Raw genomic sequence first — 19959 nt, forward strand, 5'->3', positions numbered from 1 at the left:
AGAGCAGAAAGATAGGTAGACAGAAGAAGTGGAAAGAGCTAGAGCTGGAGAGCAAACGTTTGAGGAAAGCATCACTGAAATCTGGAAATCTAAGTAAGCGAGAAAAACAAGTGACATCAGGAGTGGGAACCTTGAGAGCACAGAAGGAGTGACGGGACATGGAAGTTCCCTCAGAACACATCCAGTTACCAGATGGGATTGTAAGGGTGAAAAATAGGAGCTTATTATCAGATTAATTTCTAAGTGAAAAATCTTTGATGTGGCTATATCCCACGTGACAGACAGGTCTAACACATGATCTCGCCCAGGCAGTTGAAGTAGAAGAGGGTGGAAGTTGAGGAACGCTGAAGCCAGGTTATTAGATGGGGGCTGATGTTACTTTGATTTATTTAGGATGGGCCTAAGACCTGTGGGAAGCAAAGACCCCTTCTCACCTTTCTCTAAGTCCTACATAAAGGGATAGCTTGGGTAAGTACTGTCTTTGGGAGGGTGGGAGAGGGCAGGAGACATACAACCTTTAAATGATAGCACACCTAGAATCTCTGTAGAACACACACGCTTTTAGCTCTGAGTGCCTCAGGAAAGGGACAGTATGGCTAGGAGACAGAGGGTGTGTGTGTGTGTGCATCTTTTTGTTCCTGTTGAATTTTGAACTATGTTAATGTAGCACATATTAGAAAATAATGAAATTTTCGATATTACTGATATATATGCAGATAGTAACCATCTTGTTGAACTTTGAAGCAGTTGATGCCTTCCTTTTTTTCCAGTTCTAAAAAAGATTAGTTTGATGAGTAGAGCTAATAATAGGAATCTGTAAAAGAATCCATTATTCATAGTGTAGTCTTTTGCTAAACGTATTGGCCTCCTAATTGAATCATTCATTGCCTAATTTATAATCCCTGGATTATTTTAGCATTTCCTTCAATAGAATCAAAGTTTCATTCTAAAGTCAAGTTTAATCTTAAAATCCTTTCCTATTTCCCACTCTGCTCATTTCCTCCATTCAAACTGAAAAATAATGGCAGGGATGAAAGAGATGAGAAGTTATTAGGAGCTAGAAGCCTGCAACAGAATCTGTGGAGTTTCATGTAATCATTTGGTTTGAAAAGAGGAACCTTTCCAGGATACCAGCTCATTCAGGGTTTGAGAATCAGTACACTGATGCATCCAAAAGTCAAATAATCTATATTGGAAGTTTCCCTATTGTTTTTTCATTACTTAAATGATCGTGAGTAATAGCAATGATATCTAGCAAATTTAACTAATTTTTTATTGCAGTAATTTACATATTTTCCCTTTTAAAATCTTAAAACAGGTGTGAAAATCACATCTACACTGCAAGTGTTGAAACTTATCAAGCAGGCTGGTGACCGAGTGCTGGTATATTATGAAAGACCTGTTGGCCAGAGCAATCAAGGTGCAGTGCTGCAAGATACTTTGGGACAGTTAGAAGAAAACTTTCCGTCAAGCTCATGCCAAACAAATTATGAAGAGGAAACAGCTGGCTTGGCAGTAGATGCTGAAAACAAAGATCTAGATTCTGAATTTGAAGACTTGGCAAGTGATGTTAGAGCACAAAATGAGTTCAGAGATGACACACAGTCAATAAGTCATAGTCCCAAACGCACGCCGACCACACTTTCTGTGAAGCCCCTTGGAACTATATCACCTGTTTTAAATCGCAAATTAGTTGCTGGAAGTCACCCACCACTACCAAAACTTCCATCCAAGGAAGGAAATAAACCCTTAACCCTAAAAACTTCTGAGATAACGGACCCAGCACAAGTGTCAAAATCCACTCAAGGATCCACTTTCAAACCACCTGTGCCACCACGACCACAAGTGAAAGTTTCTTTGCCTTCTGCTGACATCCCAAATCAGGCAGAACCAGATGTTCTTGTTGAAAAACCAGAGAAGGTACTACCTCCTCCAGCAGCAGATAAATCCGAGAAGCAAGCAAAAAATATGGATCATGTAGAAGATACAGGTACACCTAAGCAGTTTTTAGCAAAGCAAGAAGTGGCAAAAGATTGTATATCAGAAAGCTCTTGCCCTGCTAAAGATGCTTCTGATGACCCTCAGACTTGGGAATCGCCAGAAATTCCTTACCGGAATAAGCTAGGGAAGTGGACAAGAACCAGAGCGACCTGTGTCTTTGACATAGAAGCCTGTCACAGATACTTAAACATTGCACTGTGGTGCAGGGATCCTTTCAAATTAGGGGGTCTCATCTGTTTAGGACATGTTAGTTTAAAACTTGAAGAAGTGGCTTTAGGATGCCTGGCGACATCAAATATGGAATACCTTTCCAAATTCAGGCTGGAAGCGCCGTCGCCAAAGGCTATGGTCAGCAGAACTGCACTGCGCAATCTGAGTATGCAAAAGGGATTCAATGACAAATTTTGCTTTGGTGACATCACTCTTCACTTCAAATATTTGAAAGAAGGAGAAGCAGCCCACCAGACAGTTACTAACGTAGAGAAAGAAAAAGAACTCCATTTGGTCGAAGAGCTCTCTCCCCTACCTAAAGAGGAACAGCTTGTTGGGCAGGTGGGTTTCGCAGAAAATAAACACAGCTTCCAGGATACTCAGTTCCAGAACCCAACTTGGTGTGATTACTGTAAGAAAAAAGTTTGGACTAAAGCTGCTTCCCAGTGTATGTTCTGTGCTTACGTTTGCCATAAAAAATGTCAGGAAAAGTGTCTAACTGAGACTCCCCTTTGTGGAGCAACTGATAGGCGGTTAGACCGGACCCTGAAGAACCTCAGGCTGGAAGGGCAAGAAAGCCTCCTGAGCCTGCCACCTCGTGTGGATGCTGAAACTAGCAAATCAGTCAATAAAACAACAGGTTTGACAAGACATATCATCAATACTAGCTCTCGTTTGTTAAATTTGCGTCAAGTCTCTAAAACTCGCCTTTCTGAACCAGGAACTGATCTAGTAGAACCCTCACCAAAACACACACCCAACACATCCGACAACGAAGGCAGTGACACAGAGGTCTGTGGTCCAAACAGTCCTTCTAAACGGGGAAACAACACAGGGATAAAGTTAATGAGAAAGGAGGGAGGTCTGGATGACAGTGTTTTCATTGCAGTCAAAGAAATTGGCCGTGACCTGTACAGGGGTCTCCCTACAGAGGAAAGGATTCAGAAACTAGAGTTTATGCTGGATAAACTACAGAATGAAATTGATCAGGAGCTGGAACATAATAATTCCCTTGTTAGAGAAGAAAAAGAGACAACTGATACAAGGAAAAAATCACTTCTCTCGGCTGCTTTGGCTAAATCAGGTGAAAGACTACAAGCTCTAACACTTCTTATGATCCACTACAGAGCAGGCATTGAAGATATGGAATCTTTAGAAAGTCTGTCGTTAGACCAGCCCTCCAAAAAAATGAGCAAGTATACAGATGATACAGAAGAAGATCTTGATAGTGAACTAAGCCAACTAATCGAGGGTCAGCCATTCAGCAGCATGTCAGATGACCTCTTCGGCCCATCTGAGTCTGTGTAACAAGTCTGTTTAAATTTTCAAGTGATTGAGGAAAAGGTGCATCTGAAGTAGCACAGATGCCACCATGTTAAGCCCTCTTGCACTTCGGCCTGCTTCTCCACAATTATTTGCTTGTGTAAGAACAAAAATGAGATAGTTTTCTAGCAGAAACATTACCGGTTCACTACATTGGTTGTTTCAGATTGCATTTATAGCTATGCTTTTTGAGTTTACACTGGGAATTTATTTTTACTAATTTATTTTTAACTTTTTCTAATCGTGTAATTACGTAAGCTAACTTTTCATGTTTATGTATGTGTAATGTCTCATTATTTTCCTCGTAGTTTTTTGAATTAGTGTTAAATAGAATATCTACAGATTCTTGAAATATTTTCATTTCCATCATGACTATGACAAGAAATTTGCTGCATGCCTGAACTGACTACAACAATCATTGAGGGAACAGGTTTTGAATCTTACTTTATGTTACAAAGTTTATCATCTCTACTTGCTTGACATTTTTCTTAATTTAGGGCTTTGGGGGGTGTTTTTTGTTTTGCTTTTGCCAAATGTAACACAAAAGCAGATGCTGCAGCTTCAGTAAAAAAATTTTTTTTTACATATATTGCTTGCTTTCTGTGCTTCTGTGAATATTTTTGAAAGTTTTTGTAAAGTTGAAGTATAGGAACAATATAGTGATTAACTTGAGGAGCTTGCATTGAAAAACATGACATAATAGGAAGTATAGAATGCAGTTGGTCAAGAGTTTTGTAGCGAGGACAAGATTACTGAAAAACAAACTGTAATAACCATTACGAATTTGAAATATAATCTTTCAAAATGCTGATGCTTTCGTTTTAGATGGAAGTTTAAACACTTTGATAATTTTTCATCTTCAGTTCTGCCATAGGAAATAAAGCATGTGGAAGCTTCAGAAGACTGTTCTTAAAATAACCATGTAGATATCTGGGTTTTGCTGTTTTGTTTTAGAAACATTTTCATGCAGGGTAATTTTGTGAAGGAGAGGAGTCGTGTAAAACTGATGTATTGCTTTGTCTGACATCCTGCAGGCTTAAAGGAATGGTGATCATTCTGAGTGCTTCTCAGCTCAGACTGTCTTCATTCATTAAAAATAGAGAGAGAGAATAGACAGTATACATAGGAATTGGGACCAGTTCTCTGAAAATGAAGATCTACTCTGATACTCGGTCTGTCGCATGGATCCCAGTAACGCATTGCTGAGGGAAGACATGTGAGCATGACCTCTGTTGGTACCATAGAAGTTTTAACTTTTTCTATGCCTATATGAACTAGATTTGTGTGTATTTTCTCCCTTTTGTAGATAACTACTATGATAATTGACAGTGAAACTGACATGAATTTAAAATTAGATGGAACAGCTTTTATAGCTGGCTGGAAAAGACTTAGTGTAATCTGAAAGGATGTCAAAATAGAATTCTGGCCTAGGAATCCATACAAGTGTTCTTCCATTGGCCATTACTGAACTGTGTAACCACAGGCAAGCCACAAAAAGGGCTCCATGCTGGTAGAAAACATATTTTGTCTAACTACGTCACAGGATTGGTGTGAGGAAAACAGTAGCATGACTGCAAAAGTGCTCTGAATAGTAAAAATCTATTCAAAAAAGGGGATGTATATGGGTGATAAAAGCAATTCTGAAGATAGAAAAGTTGTTCCACTTTTAAAATCAATAGCCAATTCTCATTCCTGCTATCTTCTTATTAAGTGAAATATAGCAAACTAAGTAACTTTCTTGGCCAAGTTTACAACAAAATATATCTGTGTATATCCCTCATTTTGTTATTTAATAAGCATGCTTGCATTTTAAAATAATACTCCTATATGTCTTTATATACAAAAACAAAATTCTCTGGAAGCTAAATTGTTCTGTAACATAAGCTTGAAACAGCCTGCCCAGTGTAATAACCAACTTCCATCTTATCAAAAGATAAAGAAATAACTTACCATTGATAACCTGGAAGACGGAGTGTTTGTAAGTGGCTGTATTTATGGATTATATCATGGAAGTTTTAGTGACATCCAAGCATGCTGCTGAAACTGATGCATTTGAAAGAGCTGTAGAAATAATGCAAAACTTCGTTTCATTAAAAAAAAAAGTTTTTAAATTATGTAGAACCACAATTACGGAAGGCTCAGTGATGCTGCTAATGTTATTTGTAAAATATACCATTAATGTAGTGCAATATTTTTATATCCACCAGGAGAGGCAGTTGAGGTGTCACAGATATACCTTAGTGCAACAGGGTGAACGCTTCAAGCAGCCTAGGGGAGAGAGGTCTAAAGCTTCAATGGGAAGAGCTGTGTTATATTACATTCCTAATGTAATCTTGCTACTATGCTATGTTATCAATAGCTTAAAAATAAAAGTAGTAAAAAATACCCCAGAAAACATCTTCATTTGATGACTTCTGAAAAAAGATGATTGCTGCATCTGTATGGAATTAGCACCGGATATAATTTGGCCATTCAAAATCTTAACAAAGTCCACTTTTGTTAAACAAAATTGCTATTTTGCAGATTGCCTAAAAGCATTAAGTGTTGGTCTCACTATTGCTATAAGTTGTCAAATACTAGATTTATGGATTTGCTTCTGCTAGCTGTTAGTAATTAGGACTATTCAATGTGTATTTTCTATATTGGTATTTATATGAATGATTGGGTTGAGATATTCAAGCTGAGCAACATCAGCATTAGTTTGGAATCATGGTTATATTTCTTAATATCAAGTCTTTTATTTTTAAATATCAGAACTAGTTGAATGACTGTGTGGCCATTTTGTGATTTTGAAAGAAAACACAAGCTAAAAATTTTTGGAGAGCACTATCTAGTTCTAAATTTAATTAAGAATATATGAGTTTTGGAAAGGCAACTGAAAAATATTTGACTCTAAAGGTAATAAAATCTTAAGTCCCCTAAAAGTCAATAAATTTTAAATCACTTTAATTTTAAAATGTATTGTCTTTATTTCAAAATTGACATCATAGTTTTCCTTTAAAGAAGGGGGTAGAAAGAGGTTTCCCTAATCCTTTTTGAGTCACAGGTTAAAACTATGGACTCTCACCTCTCAATTCGCAAATACATACCCTAAGTCTGGTGGACCTTCCAGGAGCCTGTGGGCCCGCGGTCAAATGGCTGCACGTTACAGATATTGTCATTAGATACTTGTTCACAGCAATCAGGAAAACATTTTAAGTTCAGAGCTGCTCAAGGATAACTGAGGAGTTTTTCCACATTGACATCATGTGGCTAGTTACACATTTCAATTCAAGACAGATTTTGCAAAGCCAGAAAGTATGGTTCAAACTAATCTTAAGTATTATACCTGATGCCTGTAAGCAGAGAATAGTTTTTAATTAAATAGCCACAGTCTTGTATATGTTATCCCAGTGATCATGTCTGGTTCGTAAAGGAATACAAACAGCAGAGTAGTGTTCAGAAGATTTATTAGGTAAACTAGCTAAGACATGACATTGACAAATACACTCAGCAATCAAAAGAACATCCATTGCTACCTCATTAAGGTTTTTATATCTGTTTTGCTAGGTACAGATAGAACCCACCTCTGCTCAAAATAAACCTTCAGGGAGCTGCATGTTCTTTATTCTGATACAAAAAAAAAAAAATTTTAAGCCTCCCTTTTCAGTCTTGCTAATAACCCCAGAATACTAGTCCAAAAAGGCCTTACAACTTTTTTCCCCCTCAGATACAACTGATCTCTTTTGCTCCCAAAACAATTCTGAGAAACACTTTTTGTTATCCCTAGGGATCAGCAGCATTTAGGCATGTTTTTGCCAGTCTTACTTGAAGAGACTGAAGCCGTTAAAGGCAAAAATAAATTAGGAATGAATTGTATGGTGTTGGGGGTGGGGAGAACAACAAACCTGCTGAGAGAAATGATCTGTTACACATTCTTTTTTAAGACTACCCTATGGAATTAAGAACAATCCTGCCTTGTTCCTACTTTGGCCACATGAGTGCCTCCAAAGCCATCTTCCAGAGTAGCAGACCTGTGTAAGTTGCCCCTTGCAAATAGGTGAGTAAGAAGCTTGTTTGCTTCCAACACTGCCTTGAAAACCAGACTTGAAATCATTTCAAAGCCCAACAGAAAGCTTCATAAAGCAAAAGGAAGTATTAGCTGCTTTCCTGGAGAATAAGATTGAGTCTTTATTCTAATGTTCTTTGCTCTTGATGTCCAAACTAACAAACACAATTTTAGCTGAACAAAGAACTGACTTTAGGTAGCCTGTTTACAGTTACAGAACTATAGACTAATGCATACTATTTGAGACATTCCACACTATCTGCACACTTCAACCATATCTCACACAAAACTTGATATAAACCGACAATGTTCACTAACAGTAATTGCTGTTACACTGAAAAGGCACATCAATGTTGTCATGCTCAGAAAACCACATTACACAAGCACTAGATGATGAAGTAATACATAGACATTTAGATGGGTTTGGGTTTTTTTTTTGTTTATAGTTTTTTGCCTGTGGAAGGGGGTGTGTCCTGACCACCCAATTATTTTTACCTGATAAGACAATTTCATTCCTTCATCTTCTTTTAAAATTTGTTTTCATATTGATGTGAACAACCTTCAGAAGTCTAGAAAATAATAGTTTTAGATAACACGAAATTAATAGATCCCTAGAAAACACTGGGATGACCTCCAAACAGGTCAGAGATACTAGTCTCAGTTTTTCATGTCACATGAGCTATTATCCTTTTAAATTTCTAAAACTTGAACTAGATGTCACTATATCTTACCTCGCTTAAACAATCTTGACAGTATAAGATAAATCTTTCATTTTTCTCTCATCCATTAAGACAATCAAGTATGTATCTTAAAGGAAAAACTTCTAGTTTATATTAAATGTTTTGGGTGCTTTTCTCTGCTTTCAGAATATTTACTGGTTTTTCCTTACTGGCTTTAACGTTTGCTGTCAACCACATGACATGTTAACATAATTTACAACTATCTGTTTCCAGGTAGGTAATCACATAGAAAACTAATACCAGCTAAGATAATACGGATAAATCCAAAAGATGACCAACTCTGTTCTTGTCCTCTGCACGTGTGATAACTAGCTTGTAACTCAGACCGATAGTAGTTACAAGTTAAATAACATTCAGTTTCACTACATAATATATGCTGTCTTTCTTGAATTCTGTTTTGCAGACATCCTTCTAGTTTCTCATTGTCGGAAGTGTCTCGGAGATAATGTGTGCTTTAGTTTTAAACACTCATTACCAATATTCAGAAAAAATATAAGATTTTTTTGCCCAAGTGTTCGTGAATGTAAGTTAAAAAATTATATTTGATTTGGATTCAAATATTTATAGATTTACACTATATTTCGTCAAAATATATTGTATAATATTTAATAAAATCAAATACATAAAATAAAGTTTTCAACACTATTTATACAAACCCCTAGAAAAGCTTCTTTTTCTTTATAAGGCTGTTGGCAATCGATCGTAACCATGGAAAAGAAATAATAGCCTTTGGTTGTTTACTCTTTCATCAGGGATGAATGGTATGACTAAGACAGTTCTGGGTGAGTCATTTTACTGGAAACACTTATACAATTAAATGCTCTTGATGACTTTTGAGGGTGTCAGTCACTTTCAGATTCTTCATCATCACCTATCGGGTACGACTGGATATTATTCTGAGTGTACATTTTTGTTTTAATGGGGCAGTTGTGGTCCATGAGGATGGCCTAAAAGAGAGCAAAGTGCAGATAGATTAACCTTGTTTTGTAAAGATTAGTTGGTTTTAACCTGCTCTTAAAGATTACTTAGCTGAAGGCTAGATACAGCACACCCACTGTTATCCAGTCATCTGGGACGACTGCCAGGTACTGGCCTAGAGGGCGACGAGCTCCACACGGAGCCGTACAGCGCAGGAAGTAGCGAGGCAGTCTCCACGGTGTCCCCATCACACCTGCCAGTGGCCATGCATCGCTTGGAGGAAAACTGCACTAAGACGCGGGGATATGCAGGTGAAGGTTAGGAAGAATGACAAGGAGCATCTTGGAATGGGGGAGGGGTCCTGGCAGTCACCCATTCCAACTTCTGTTCACAGAATTTACTGAGGCAATACCCTCAATACTGCCATGATCTCCTGAACGAGGTGAGCTCTTGTGCTAGAAAGGATCCTGAGGCTGGACTAGACCCTGTCCCCACTGTTTCTGTTCACAGATCCAGTGCTGATAGCAGCCGTCTGCACAGACTGCCTTACAGTATTATAAGACCTTTACCATGGTCCCTGAGATTTTTCTTAGACTAAACGTCAGAGGAACCTTGACTTTTCACAAATGGGATTTCCATGGCACCTCTCCCCAAATCCTGCTCAAATCTGATTTAAAAAAAAAATTTCCTCTTATAAAAATGTGTGCCCTTATTAATGAAATTTGAACAAATGTGTGACCAGAAAAAGCAATGCTTTCTTTACAAATTGTGTTCTCAATCAATAAGGACTTAGTCACTCCTGGAAGTTCCAGACCAAGCACGTAAGTCTTTTAATACCCATAATGTTTATCCTGCCAGGACCACACTAGCATTTTCGATGCAATACCTCAGCTGCACAGTAACTCTGGTAGGCTGACAACTCTCTGAGGTTAAACAGCCTGGTCAAGGGATGGGCAGCTAGAACACAGCAGACATAAGCCCAGGCAGCTGGCCCCCAGAGTCGACCAGGATGAACTCTCCCTGGTGTCCTTGGAGGAGGGCAGTGGTGGGACACTGGGTATAAGTGAAAGAAATTATCAAATAGGTCTCGGAATTTTCCTCCACTTATCCCACAGTACCTTTTGTGCAGTTTGAAACTAAATGGAAATATTTATCTGGATTAAGTTTTATCTTACACGTTAGCGTGTTGCATCCTATCTTGTTAGCTAAGTTCTTGTACCAGACTTGATAAGCTTCCGTGACTCTACTCTGCACCAAGCCCATTTGCCACTTCCCAAAAAGCTCTAAGATGATCTGCCTGTGACACGTTCAGATAAGGACTTCTTTGACCCTCGAGTTAGGCTGCCAGCTCAAATTGTCAACTGCAAATTTAACTCCCATCTTTTTGTTACGCTTCTTGCCAAGCGAATAAAGCACTCAGTTTCTAAAAAGTAACTGAGGTAAGAGACAGTACCCTAGGGCCGTCCTCCCATTGTGGACAAATCGTCCTTTTACCAAAGATTTTGACCCCGAGGAGCTCAATGTCTAGTCTCCCTAGATTAGTGATCTTCAACGAAATTCTCAATCACTTGGGGAGAGAAGGGGGGCAAATTGAAAATACAATCCCAGGTCCTTCACAGGACGGTGGTAATCAGCATGCTAGGAGACCCACATCCTACTTGGCTGGCATCAGCTATACTAGAGTCATCATGTAGATCTTTCCAGATAACACCTAGGCCCACAGAGGATCACAGGGCTGATGACAGCTTCCTGGGAACCAACCAGGTATGTATTGCCACGCCCTGATAGTCCGACACCAGCATCTTAGTTACCCGACTGCATGAGGAGAGGCGGGTTCCACAAGGCCTCAGAGAATGCTCACCGTGGGTGAGTTGCTCAGGACAGGCTGCATGGGAGAGAAGGAGCTGAGGTGACACTTGAATGACAGGGGCTGCATGGTGAGAGAGCTGGGAGTCTGGATTATTTATCAGGGACACAGAGCAGGCCAGCCTGGCCACCGCAGAGATCTAAGGGCGAGGCCCAGTGAGACACTAATGGGAAGTCCCGCAGGGGCCACACTGCAGCCTCGTGTGCCAGGCAAGAGGTCCAGACATTCCGTGGGCCCACAAGCTGCAAGGCAGCCATGGAAAGGGGGGCCATCGGCTGCACCTCATGTAAAATTGCCTCCTGCCTCTTGGCTTATCCACCATAGGCCTGACTGAGTATATGCAGGTTTCTCTAGGACCCCTGGAATCAAGCACTGGGTACCTAATAAAGACTCCACTGAAGACTATATTGCAAGGAGAGAATTTCAGTCACACCATTTGGCATGACACAGGCTTAAATAGTCAGGATTTTTCATTTCAGCCAACCACATTTGTTGACTAGGCTGTTTCACATGGAGAAGTTTTTCTTCCTTAAAATACTGTTTGATAGCTTTTAAGACCTAACTAACTGGCTTCTGAATCTCTTAAAGGATTTACTGTGCAGTAATTTTTCTTTCAAGTTGTATATAATTCAGTAATCCAGATGGCAGATAATATTCCAAAAGTGCCATGAAAAGGGGCAGGAACAGGTGTGTGGGGGGGGGGGTAGGTCAGGTTCACGGGGGATGCGTACAGAGTGGCTGGGACCGGCAGGTACTTTAAGTCCGCACTCCATGCATCACTGTGGGGAGGAAAGCGTAACTGAAGAGAAAATAAAAAGGAGATTTTAATTCAGAGGAAAGGCTAAGGAGATACTCTCGGCTCTGCCAAATACCTGCTTTCATATCAGACAGAGCAAAGTCAGGATCCCCAAAGTGGCAAGAACAGGTAGGACTAATGAATGTAAAATCAAAACAAATAGGAAGCTGGATACTGAAACAGATCATTAAAGGGTAAACGCCCCAGGCTTTGCGACTCTAAAGGACACCAGGCATATTTGAAAAAGAACTGATGGCGGTTTTACATATCCACCATGTATATGCCCCACGAAGGGACAAGGTTCTATCCATTATTTTTTTTTTTTTTTTTTTTTTTTTTTTTTATAGAGGCATACTTTATTTATTTGTTTGCTGGTTTGTTTGTTTGTTTTGTTTATACATGCACTGGGTACAGTCAGAAGCGCGGGAGGGTGAGAGAATTCACCAGAGCCAGAGCGGGGAGCAGAGCAGGCAGAAGGACCGAAGTACACTGCTGAGGGGAGCAGCGGGCGGCAGGAGAGGTCTGCACGCCATGTGGGACCCTCCTCTGGTGGCCAGGGAGCAGCCGGGGATCGAACCGGCGCCGCAGAGGCCGCGGGCAGCTTCGCAACCCAGCGCTCAACCGCTGCGCCACCGGGGAGGCCCGGTTCTATCCATTATAATACACAGAGCATACTCGGTCCCCTTGGCTTCAGATATGCAATCCTTGCCCTACCCATGACCTCCAAAGGCAGAGCAACTGGAAAGACTATGGAACAGCAGAGACTCAGAGTCACCCAGAAAACGCAAGCTGCTGGTGGGCGTGGCACACAGGGCACACGGAGAGGCAGGCCCACTGCACTAGCCACAGACTGGAAACCAGTGCTGCCTCGGTAAAGAGAGAGAAGGCAAAGTAATGGATGGGAGACAGGGAAGGACTGTCCTCAGACCTCCTACTTTCCTGGGGCCTCCCCGGTGGCGCAGGGGGTTAAGCACAATGAGTCAATCTGCAGCGCGATTTCGATCCCCGGCTGGCCGGGGCGAAACCCACATGGTGCAGCAGACCTCTCCTGTCTCGCCCGCTGCTCCCCTCAGCAGTGTCTTTCAGTCAGTCTGCCTGTTCTGCTCCCCACTCTGTCTCTGGTGACTCCTCTCACCCCTCAAACCTCTGGCCTGTTCCCCAGCTCTTGTATGCATAAATAAATGAAACTTTTAAAAAAAAAAAAAAAACAACAACTCCTACTTTCCTGTCTGGGCAACACTTAGAAATGTCAAGTGTAAGATATAAGAAATGGGCCCTATCTTCTAAAATAATTCTTCAACCTGAATAAAATTCCACAGCAGAACACAACCGAAAATTCTGAATGATGGGCTGCTAGTGAGTGTCACGGAACTGAAACACAGTTTTCCTCAAATGGCAGTCCGAAGTCTCCGTAGACCTGCAGAGGCACCTCACTGCCAAAAAGATTTTTTTCTCCCCATGTATTATAACTCAACATTGATTATGGAAAAAAAAAACAAAAAACCAGAAATGGAAACAAATGGAAGAAAAACTCACTAGCTCACAAACTCATGAATCTACAACCTGGGATTCATGAACGCAGCATCAGCCCCCTCGATGTAGAGATACAAACTTAATCCAAACACCACCTTCTCAGACTGCTGCCTGACCAGAGAGACCGTCCGCCTCGTTCTGGCTCCACGTCCTGCACTGCGGAGCTAAGTGGACCGGCTCTCGTCCATCGGATTTTCTCAAGTGGACACTAATCAGCTCCTTCTCCTCCACAGCACACTGCTGTCTCGCCGCCCTCCCCCTTATCATTAGGTGCTGCGGGTTTCCACCCGCTTCTTCCTGCTCCGCTGGCACAAGAGGCAGCAGCTGCCACCGCCCCCTCCAGATCTGCCTGTTACACCCGCCAAATGGCCTCTGATGTGATGCCTTCGATTATGGCGTCAATTATGGGCAGCAAGATGCACGTTTCCCCCCTAGTTTTTTTTGATTTATCTTGTTAGACACGAAGGATTTTGACATTTTAAAGTGAAAATGGCTTTCTGGAAACCTGTCATTCTTATTGCTTTGACTTTTAGGACCATCTCTTCCACTTCCTTCAGCATTTTTCTTTTTAAATGAACTGAAGCCATGGTTTAAATGTGGAGAGAGGTGGGGGAACTGAGGCCTGCCTTGTGGGCTGTAGCGATAGCTGGCGGGCAAGCCTGGCCCCTCTCCCTCCCCCGCTCATCCTCTGGCCTCCCTCACTTCCTCCGGACCCCAGATAAGCCATCACGCTGTGCTGCTGCCACCGCCACAGGAACAGATGATACAACAGCCACCAGCATCTCGGGAAGCCAGAGCAGCAGCTCCAGGCTGGAAACAATGAACAATGCAAGGACGCTCGCGCCTCAGGGGGGAAAAGGCTGGAGGCTCCTGGGGCAGCACGGGGCTGACACAGTAAGTCAGGAAGTGGGATAAAAACCAGAGCAAAGAGCAGTGTGATGCCGGGACAGCAGCACATTTGTGGCGAGTTCACTGTGTGCCAGACACAGGCTAACCAAGCCTTGCGTCCGGGTGCTTTTCCTCGACCATGTCCCACACTCGCCCTTCACTATGCCAAGAGTATCAAACAATCTCCTGGGCGACAGGTGATCTTTCTTTCCCCCTCCCCTTTTTTGGGGGTCAGAAAAGGTTAGGTGTCACCTTCATTCAACCTTATACTTATGTGGTGGCAACACTCGACAGTTTTTCATTGAAAATCCTATGCGAATTTTCTGAGCCTGACCTAGGCAAGGTTCTGGGCTGAGGTCAGCCAAACCAAGATGGTTAGCAGACAGGTGAGCCCCGGGAGGTGTTTATGGAAGGGCTCAGGTGGCTGAGCTGGAGAAGCAGCCAAGCAAGGGGAAGGGAGAGGGCGCCTTCCACGCCTCTTCTTTGAGTCAAATGGGTCATGAATAATTCAAAATTGTCTAGTGAAACTCTACAGAATAAAGGGCACAGACCAGCGCTCAGGGCTGGATACATTTTTTTAAATCTACTGGAAGAACTAATGAATGCAAAAAAATGCCTAAAACAAATAAAGGCTGCACATAACCTACCCTTAGGGTCTGCCTCTGTCTTTAAATCCACTCTTGGAGGAGAAGCTTGAAAGGGCAGTTGGGGAAATGCCAACGCACTTGAGACCCAGTTGAGTGCAGTTCAGTCAGAAAGAAGTGACGTCCTTCCCAGGGGACAGAGGGGGCCTCGTGTCCACTCATAGACACGAACCACCATCTCCCCTCCCCTGGCCTGTTCATTCTGAATCCATGACACTGTCTTTCACCAGGGCCAGTGTCTGTAACTATTTAATCTTCTTAAGAACAATTATCAGAAAAGTTAACATGGATGAGGTATTCCAACATTCAAATCTAGAAGTGGTAAGTTGGAAATTGTTCAAAGGGGAACACACTTTATATTCAATACTATGTCTTGCCAATATTGCGATCCTGGTTGTGATGCTTTGAACTGAAAGGTTACACACGCTCACACGCTCCCGGGGGTTACCCACCCTAAAATCACCTCCAGAACTGTGTACAGTAAAAAGAAAGACACCCGCCTGAAAGGATAAAGGTTAGCAGAAAAGCAAACCACCAAAAATGGCTAATCTTAGGAGTAAGTGCAGAAGGCAAAAGAAAGAGGTCCAAGATTTTTAAGAACTGTAGAAAACTCAGTTGAACGCTCCCTGTTTTATATTTGCTTGACAAAGAGTTATACTGACTGCTCACCTATATACAAAAAAATCACTTTTCAAATGTGTAAATATACTACTCAATACAGTAGAAGAAATAGCTGCCCTTAAGGAATAAGGGGTTCCAGAAAAGGAACCCCTCCCATTTTGAGTTCTGCCCAAACGCAGCAGAAACACATTTCAGAATCAAACCAGAGGAAACCCAGAAGACATGCCTGAATGGTCAGGAAACACTCCATACCTCCTAAAAATTTCTTACCATTTTTTCCTCCTTGGCAGGTAGACTTCGAAGAAAAAAGCAGAGAGGGGCAAAAAGAATATCAATTATTCCAATGATTGTCATGAGCCACGGGAATCCAATTGCCTTTGCGATTGCTCCACCCGCAGAAGGACCTGCCGGGAAACAGACTCAGCCAAAGCTCTGCCAGGGGTCTTGCAGACAGAAAGAGGCAAAGGTAACAATAATGTTCAGGGGCACCCGTCCCTGCTGGGCGATGGCAGGCGGCACTTACCTATAGCATAGCCCATACAGAAGGCCACGTCGGCGATGGCGTACACGCTCCCGTACACCGACACGTGCCGCAGGTCCACCAGGTGGCCCATGATGGGCATCATGGACGAGTCCACCATGCCTGCGGACAGTCGGGCACAGTCTATAGAAAACTGGCATGAACCGACAATGGGCTTCATGTCAGGACCATGGCCCAACCTCACCACCCAGCTGGCTCTTCACTGCCACTTGCAAGTCTTGAGGCAGCCGCCCCACGGCACCTCTCACAAAGGACAGGTGGCAGAGAGCAGCTGGCCTGAACCCAGGTCACTGCCTGACGCTACCTGCCTCGCCCGGGCCCTCGGCTCAGTGGCCTGAATTCCGGGTGAGGCCTCAGTCCTCTTGGCACCCCACACGCTTGCCCAGTCTCTTCCCCAGCCTCACTGGGGCCTCCCACAAGAACAGTGAGAAATAAAGGTGGAAGGTGCCAGGGAGGAGCAGTGGGTTCCAGACCTGAAGGCGTCAGGGGGACCACCTGGCCCTGCACAGGAATCTAAAATGCAAAGAAGTTTGCTCATGACCACCACCACCACCTAGACCTGTCCTGGAATCTCCAGCCCCTGGGATATTTTGGAGGGGGCTGGATCAAGAGCGAGCACGTGTGTTCAGTCCTGGATTCCAATCCCTGGCCAGGTGAGCAGGGCCACGCAGTAGCTCTAGGAAGATTTCTCGCCTATAAAATGGGGTTTCCCATCTGTAAAATGGGGCTGTGCATGACTGGCTAAAATGAGACCGTTTCTGTGAACACACTCAGCAGAGGACTCAGTATTAGCGCCCCCACCTCGCAGGTGTCAGAGGCAGGTAGACGAGGGAAACGCCTCTCATTAGAGTAGCATTTGCTGCTTCTTTAATATGTGTGAGGTGCTGGGGATACAGGTGAGCAGACCAACATCTGAGTTGGATGAGTTTAAACAGAAATTGAAAAATGAATTTGGATTGTGACTGATGCCACGAAGATGCTGCAGGACAACACAGACCCTGGGGGTTGTGACCTGCATAGGGTCGGCAAGGACTGCTCCTTCTGCTTTCCCACTCACAGGTGAAAGTCCTGCCCTTATCCTACGGCTGAACGAGCATTTGCTTTTGCCATGATATTATTAATGCATATTATTAATATGGACCTGCACGTTATTAATAAGGGGGAAAAGTATGCAAGGGTCTATCCCAAATGTTAACAAAATTTGTCCTAACATTATTGTTCTTCCCTGAACAAACACTCATCTCCTCTGCCCAGGAAGACTCCCAGGTCACCAGCCACCATTTCTGAACCAAACCTCAAGTCTTTGTAGTCTGGCCTCAAACAGAAGGTCTGTTCACAGATCTGAGACCAAACAAATGCGTTCCGAGGGAGGGATTCGCTTGTTTGCCCAAAGCACAGTGCAGTATCTGTTTGCTTCTGTAAATATCAGACTTTCAGAAGGGCTGGTTTTCAGGAAATAAATGACTAGCATGTGGAAGCAGGCAGCTTTCTGAGGGTGACGTGCAGGCTGTACTTGAGCTCAGCTGCCCACAGCTCCTCTCAGGCTTCTGGAAATGTCGGGGTGAGTAACTCCCATAAGAGGAGATCTTGCTTTAGGGATGAGGAAAACCAAGTCCTCCCCTCGGGCACAGGCTTGTGCGACTTACCGATCGCAAAACCAACTCCAAAGTTGGGAGCAACGAGGCCATAAATGTTTTTTGCAAAAGGAATCTGTAAGAGGAAACAAGCGTCACCCTAAAATAAAACAACATGAATTCTAAAGCGCCTTGGAAAGTCTTACAAGTATATGATCTCTGGTCTGCTGTGTGTTCCCTTCTGAGAGAACAGGAGGAGGCAGAATGGGGCTTGGGGAGAACTGAACCCCCAAATCTCTACAAGTCGAAGCAGAAACAGGTTTTGTTTTGTCAAACCACAAAAAAAAAAAAAACCTAGTTGCAGGTGAAAGTCCAGTCAGGTCCATGCTCCGTTTCTGACAAGAACAAGAAGGCCTCCCTGGGGGTAGACACTGACCAGGAGGAGGAAACGCTTTTGATTCTAGAAAAGCACCGTGTCGTTATTTCGGGCTAGTCGCCGTAAGTGTTTAAGATGTAATAGTTAAGATGTGGGAAGGAGAGTGAAAAGTAAACATATAAACTATCTTTAAAAACTTCCAATTAAATAAAATAAAATGCACCCCTCGGACAGTCCGTTCCAAAAACGTTTAAGATGATTGTTTAAAGAGAAGAAAAGGAAAATTCTTAGTAAAAATAAATACAAACAAATTTCAAAGGACTGTAGACTATTTCTTGGTAATTCCTGCCCTAAGCAAAAGTTGATTCATGGTTTGTTTCCACTTGTCAAACTGTCCTCTTTTACTCACACATAAAATGCTGATTCCGACGATGACCAGCCCCAGAAGTGCACAAAGCCACCTGTCAAAAAACAAAAAGCACATTGGGGTCCCCTTGGTGGAGCAGGGGTTAAGTCTCAACGCTATCAATCTATCACCAGCCACTGCGGCACGAGTTCAATCCCCGGCCAGGGAGCAACCCACGTGGAGCAGCAGACCTCTCCTGTCTCCCCGCTGCTCCCCTCAGCAGTGTGTTTCAGTGGACCCACCTGTTCTGCTCCCCCACTCCGTCTCTGGTGAATCCTTGCAACCCCCTAGCACCTCTGACCTACACTCCAGTTCTCGTATGCACAAATAAATAAAAATAAATCTTTAAAAAAAAAAAAAAGCACTATCTGTAGATAACTTTTAGAGAAATAAAATAATTCCCCCCCATTCCAAATTTCCACTGGAAATCAAGACAAGCCCTTCTCACAGCTAAGGCAGACACACTTGGAATTTTTTTAACTGCCCGTCTCCACGCATGGAGGCGCTCGGCTGTCATCTCATCTTACCTCCCCATTTTGTGTGCCAGTGTCCCAAAAATATTGGTTCCAATGAGATAAGAGATACTAGCTGGCAAGAAAGCAATGCCTGTGAATTTATGAAAAGGACACCATATCAGTACTGATATCAGGCAAATGTTAGAAAAACTAATAATTGTCAGACACCACCGCGTTGATTAGAGCCGAGAAACGACACCCTGGGCCAGCACCCGCGCAGCTAATATCCGGTGGCCAGTCCTGCCCCCGGGGCTGGTCCATCCCCACGAAGCTGCTGCGACACTCCAGAAATGAAATTCATTTCTCTATCAACGGCTTCATCTCGCCCCCAGCTCTGGCCGAGAGTGAGCTTCCCACACGGGGCGACAGCAGCAGCGCCCAGCTCCCTGGCCGGGCAACTGGCCGCTGGCCCCTGTGCCTGCCCTGCTGCTTTGTTATTTGAATGACAGATGAGACAGGGGCGTTGGCAAAATCAGGGAACATGAAGCAGCAAGAAAAAAGTTAAGACGACCCTGAGGAGCCTTTCCCAATGGGTTACTATCCCACAAGCGTTCGTTTATAAACGCCATTGCGTGTGCACGGGCCTTTGTTTTTCCAAAAACCAAATGGCATCATACCTACCAGCCTCCATCCTCCTTTGCCAATCAGCTCATGCACACCTTTCCACGACAACAAAATAATCCATGTCTCCATGGTCATTTCTGGCGGCCATGTCCTAAGTGCCCGGCAGTTTCCAGTGCAAGGTTGCAGGTTCGCCGGGACAGGGACCTTGCATGCCTGGGCTCGGTGGGCCCCTGAGCTGACCTCCTGCTGCTGGCGTTGAGCCCTCTGCGTTGAGCAGAAAGCCACTCAGTCTCGCAGGCTCGGCGGCCAGGGGTCTGTCCACATCGGCTCTCTGGTCCCCACCCTTGGCAAGGACAAGACAATCTCTTTTCCAAAGACAGTTCATTAACGTGTT

The 19959-nt window shown here is 43.3% G+C and overlaps 2 protein-coding genes across 2 annotated transcripts in view; one reads left to right on the forward strand and one right to left on the reverse strand.

Annotated features, from left to right (window-relative positions):
* PDZD8 (PDZ domain containing 8) overlaps positions 1-3685 on the forward strand; it is a 61643-nt gene extending 57958 nt beyond the window's left edge. Inside the window, exon 5 of the mRNA XM_037497485.1 lies at positions 1319-3685. Coding sequence (XP_037353382.1) covers positions 1319-3519 — 2201 coding nt within the window. The 3' untranslated portion in view covers positions 3520-3685. The remainder of the gene's footprint in view (positions 1-1318) is intronic.
* A 3291-nt stretch (positions 3686-6976) lies between these two features.
* SLC18A2 (solute carrier family 18 member A2) overlaps positions 6977-19959 on the reverse strand; it is a 30554-nt gene continuing 17571 nt past the window's right edge. Inside the window, exons 10-15 of the mRNA XM_037496527.2 lie at positions 19014-19092; positions 18490-18541; positions 17777-17840; positions 16113-16232; positions 15860-15993; positions 6977-9269 (exon numbers count right to left, since the gene is read on the reverse strand). Coding sequence (XP_037352424.1) covers positions 9165-9269; positions 15860-15993; positions 16113-16232; positions 17777-17840; positions 18490-18541; positions 19014-19092 — 554 coding nt within the window. The 3' untranslated portion in view covers positions 6977-9164. The remainder of the gene's footprint in view (positions 9270-15859; positions 15994-16112; positions 16233-17776; positions 17841-18489; positions 18542-19013; positions 19093-19959) is intronic.

The sequence above is a fragment of the Talpa occidentalis genome, unplaced genomic scaffold, assembly GCF_014898055.3.
Source record: "Talpa occidentalis isolate TD23 unplaced genomic scaffold, MPIMG_talOcc4v2.1 talOcc4.8, whole genome shotgun sequence".
Lineage (NCBI taxonomy): Eukaryota > Metazoa > Chordata > Mammalia > Eulipotyphla > Talpidae > Talpa > Talpa occidentalis.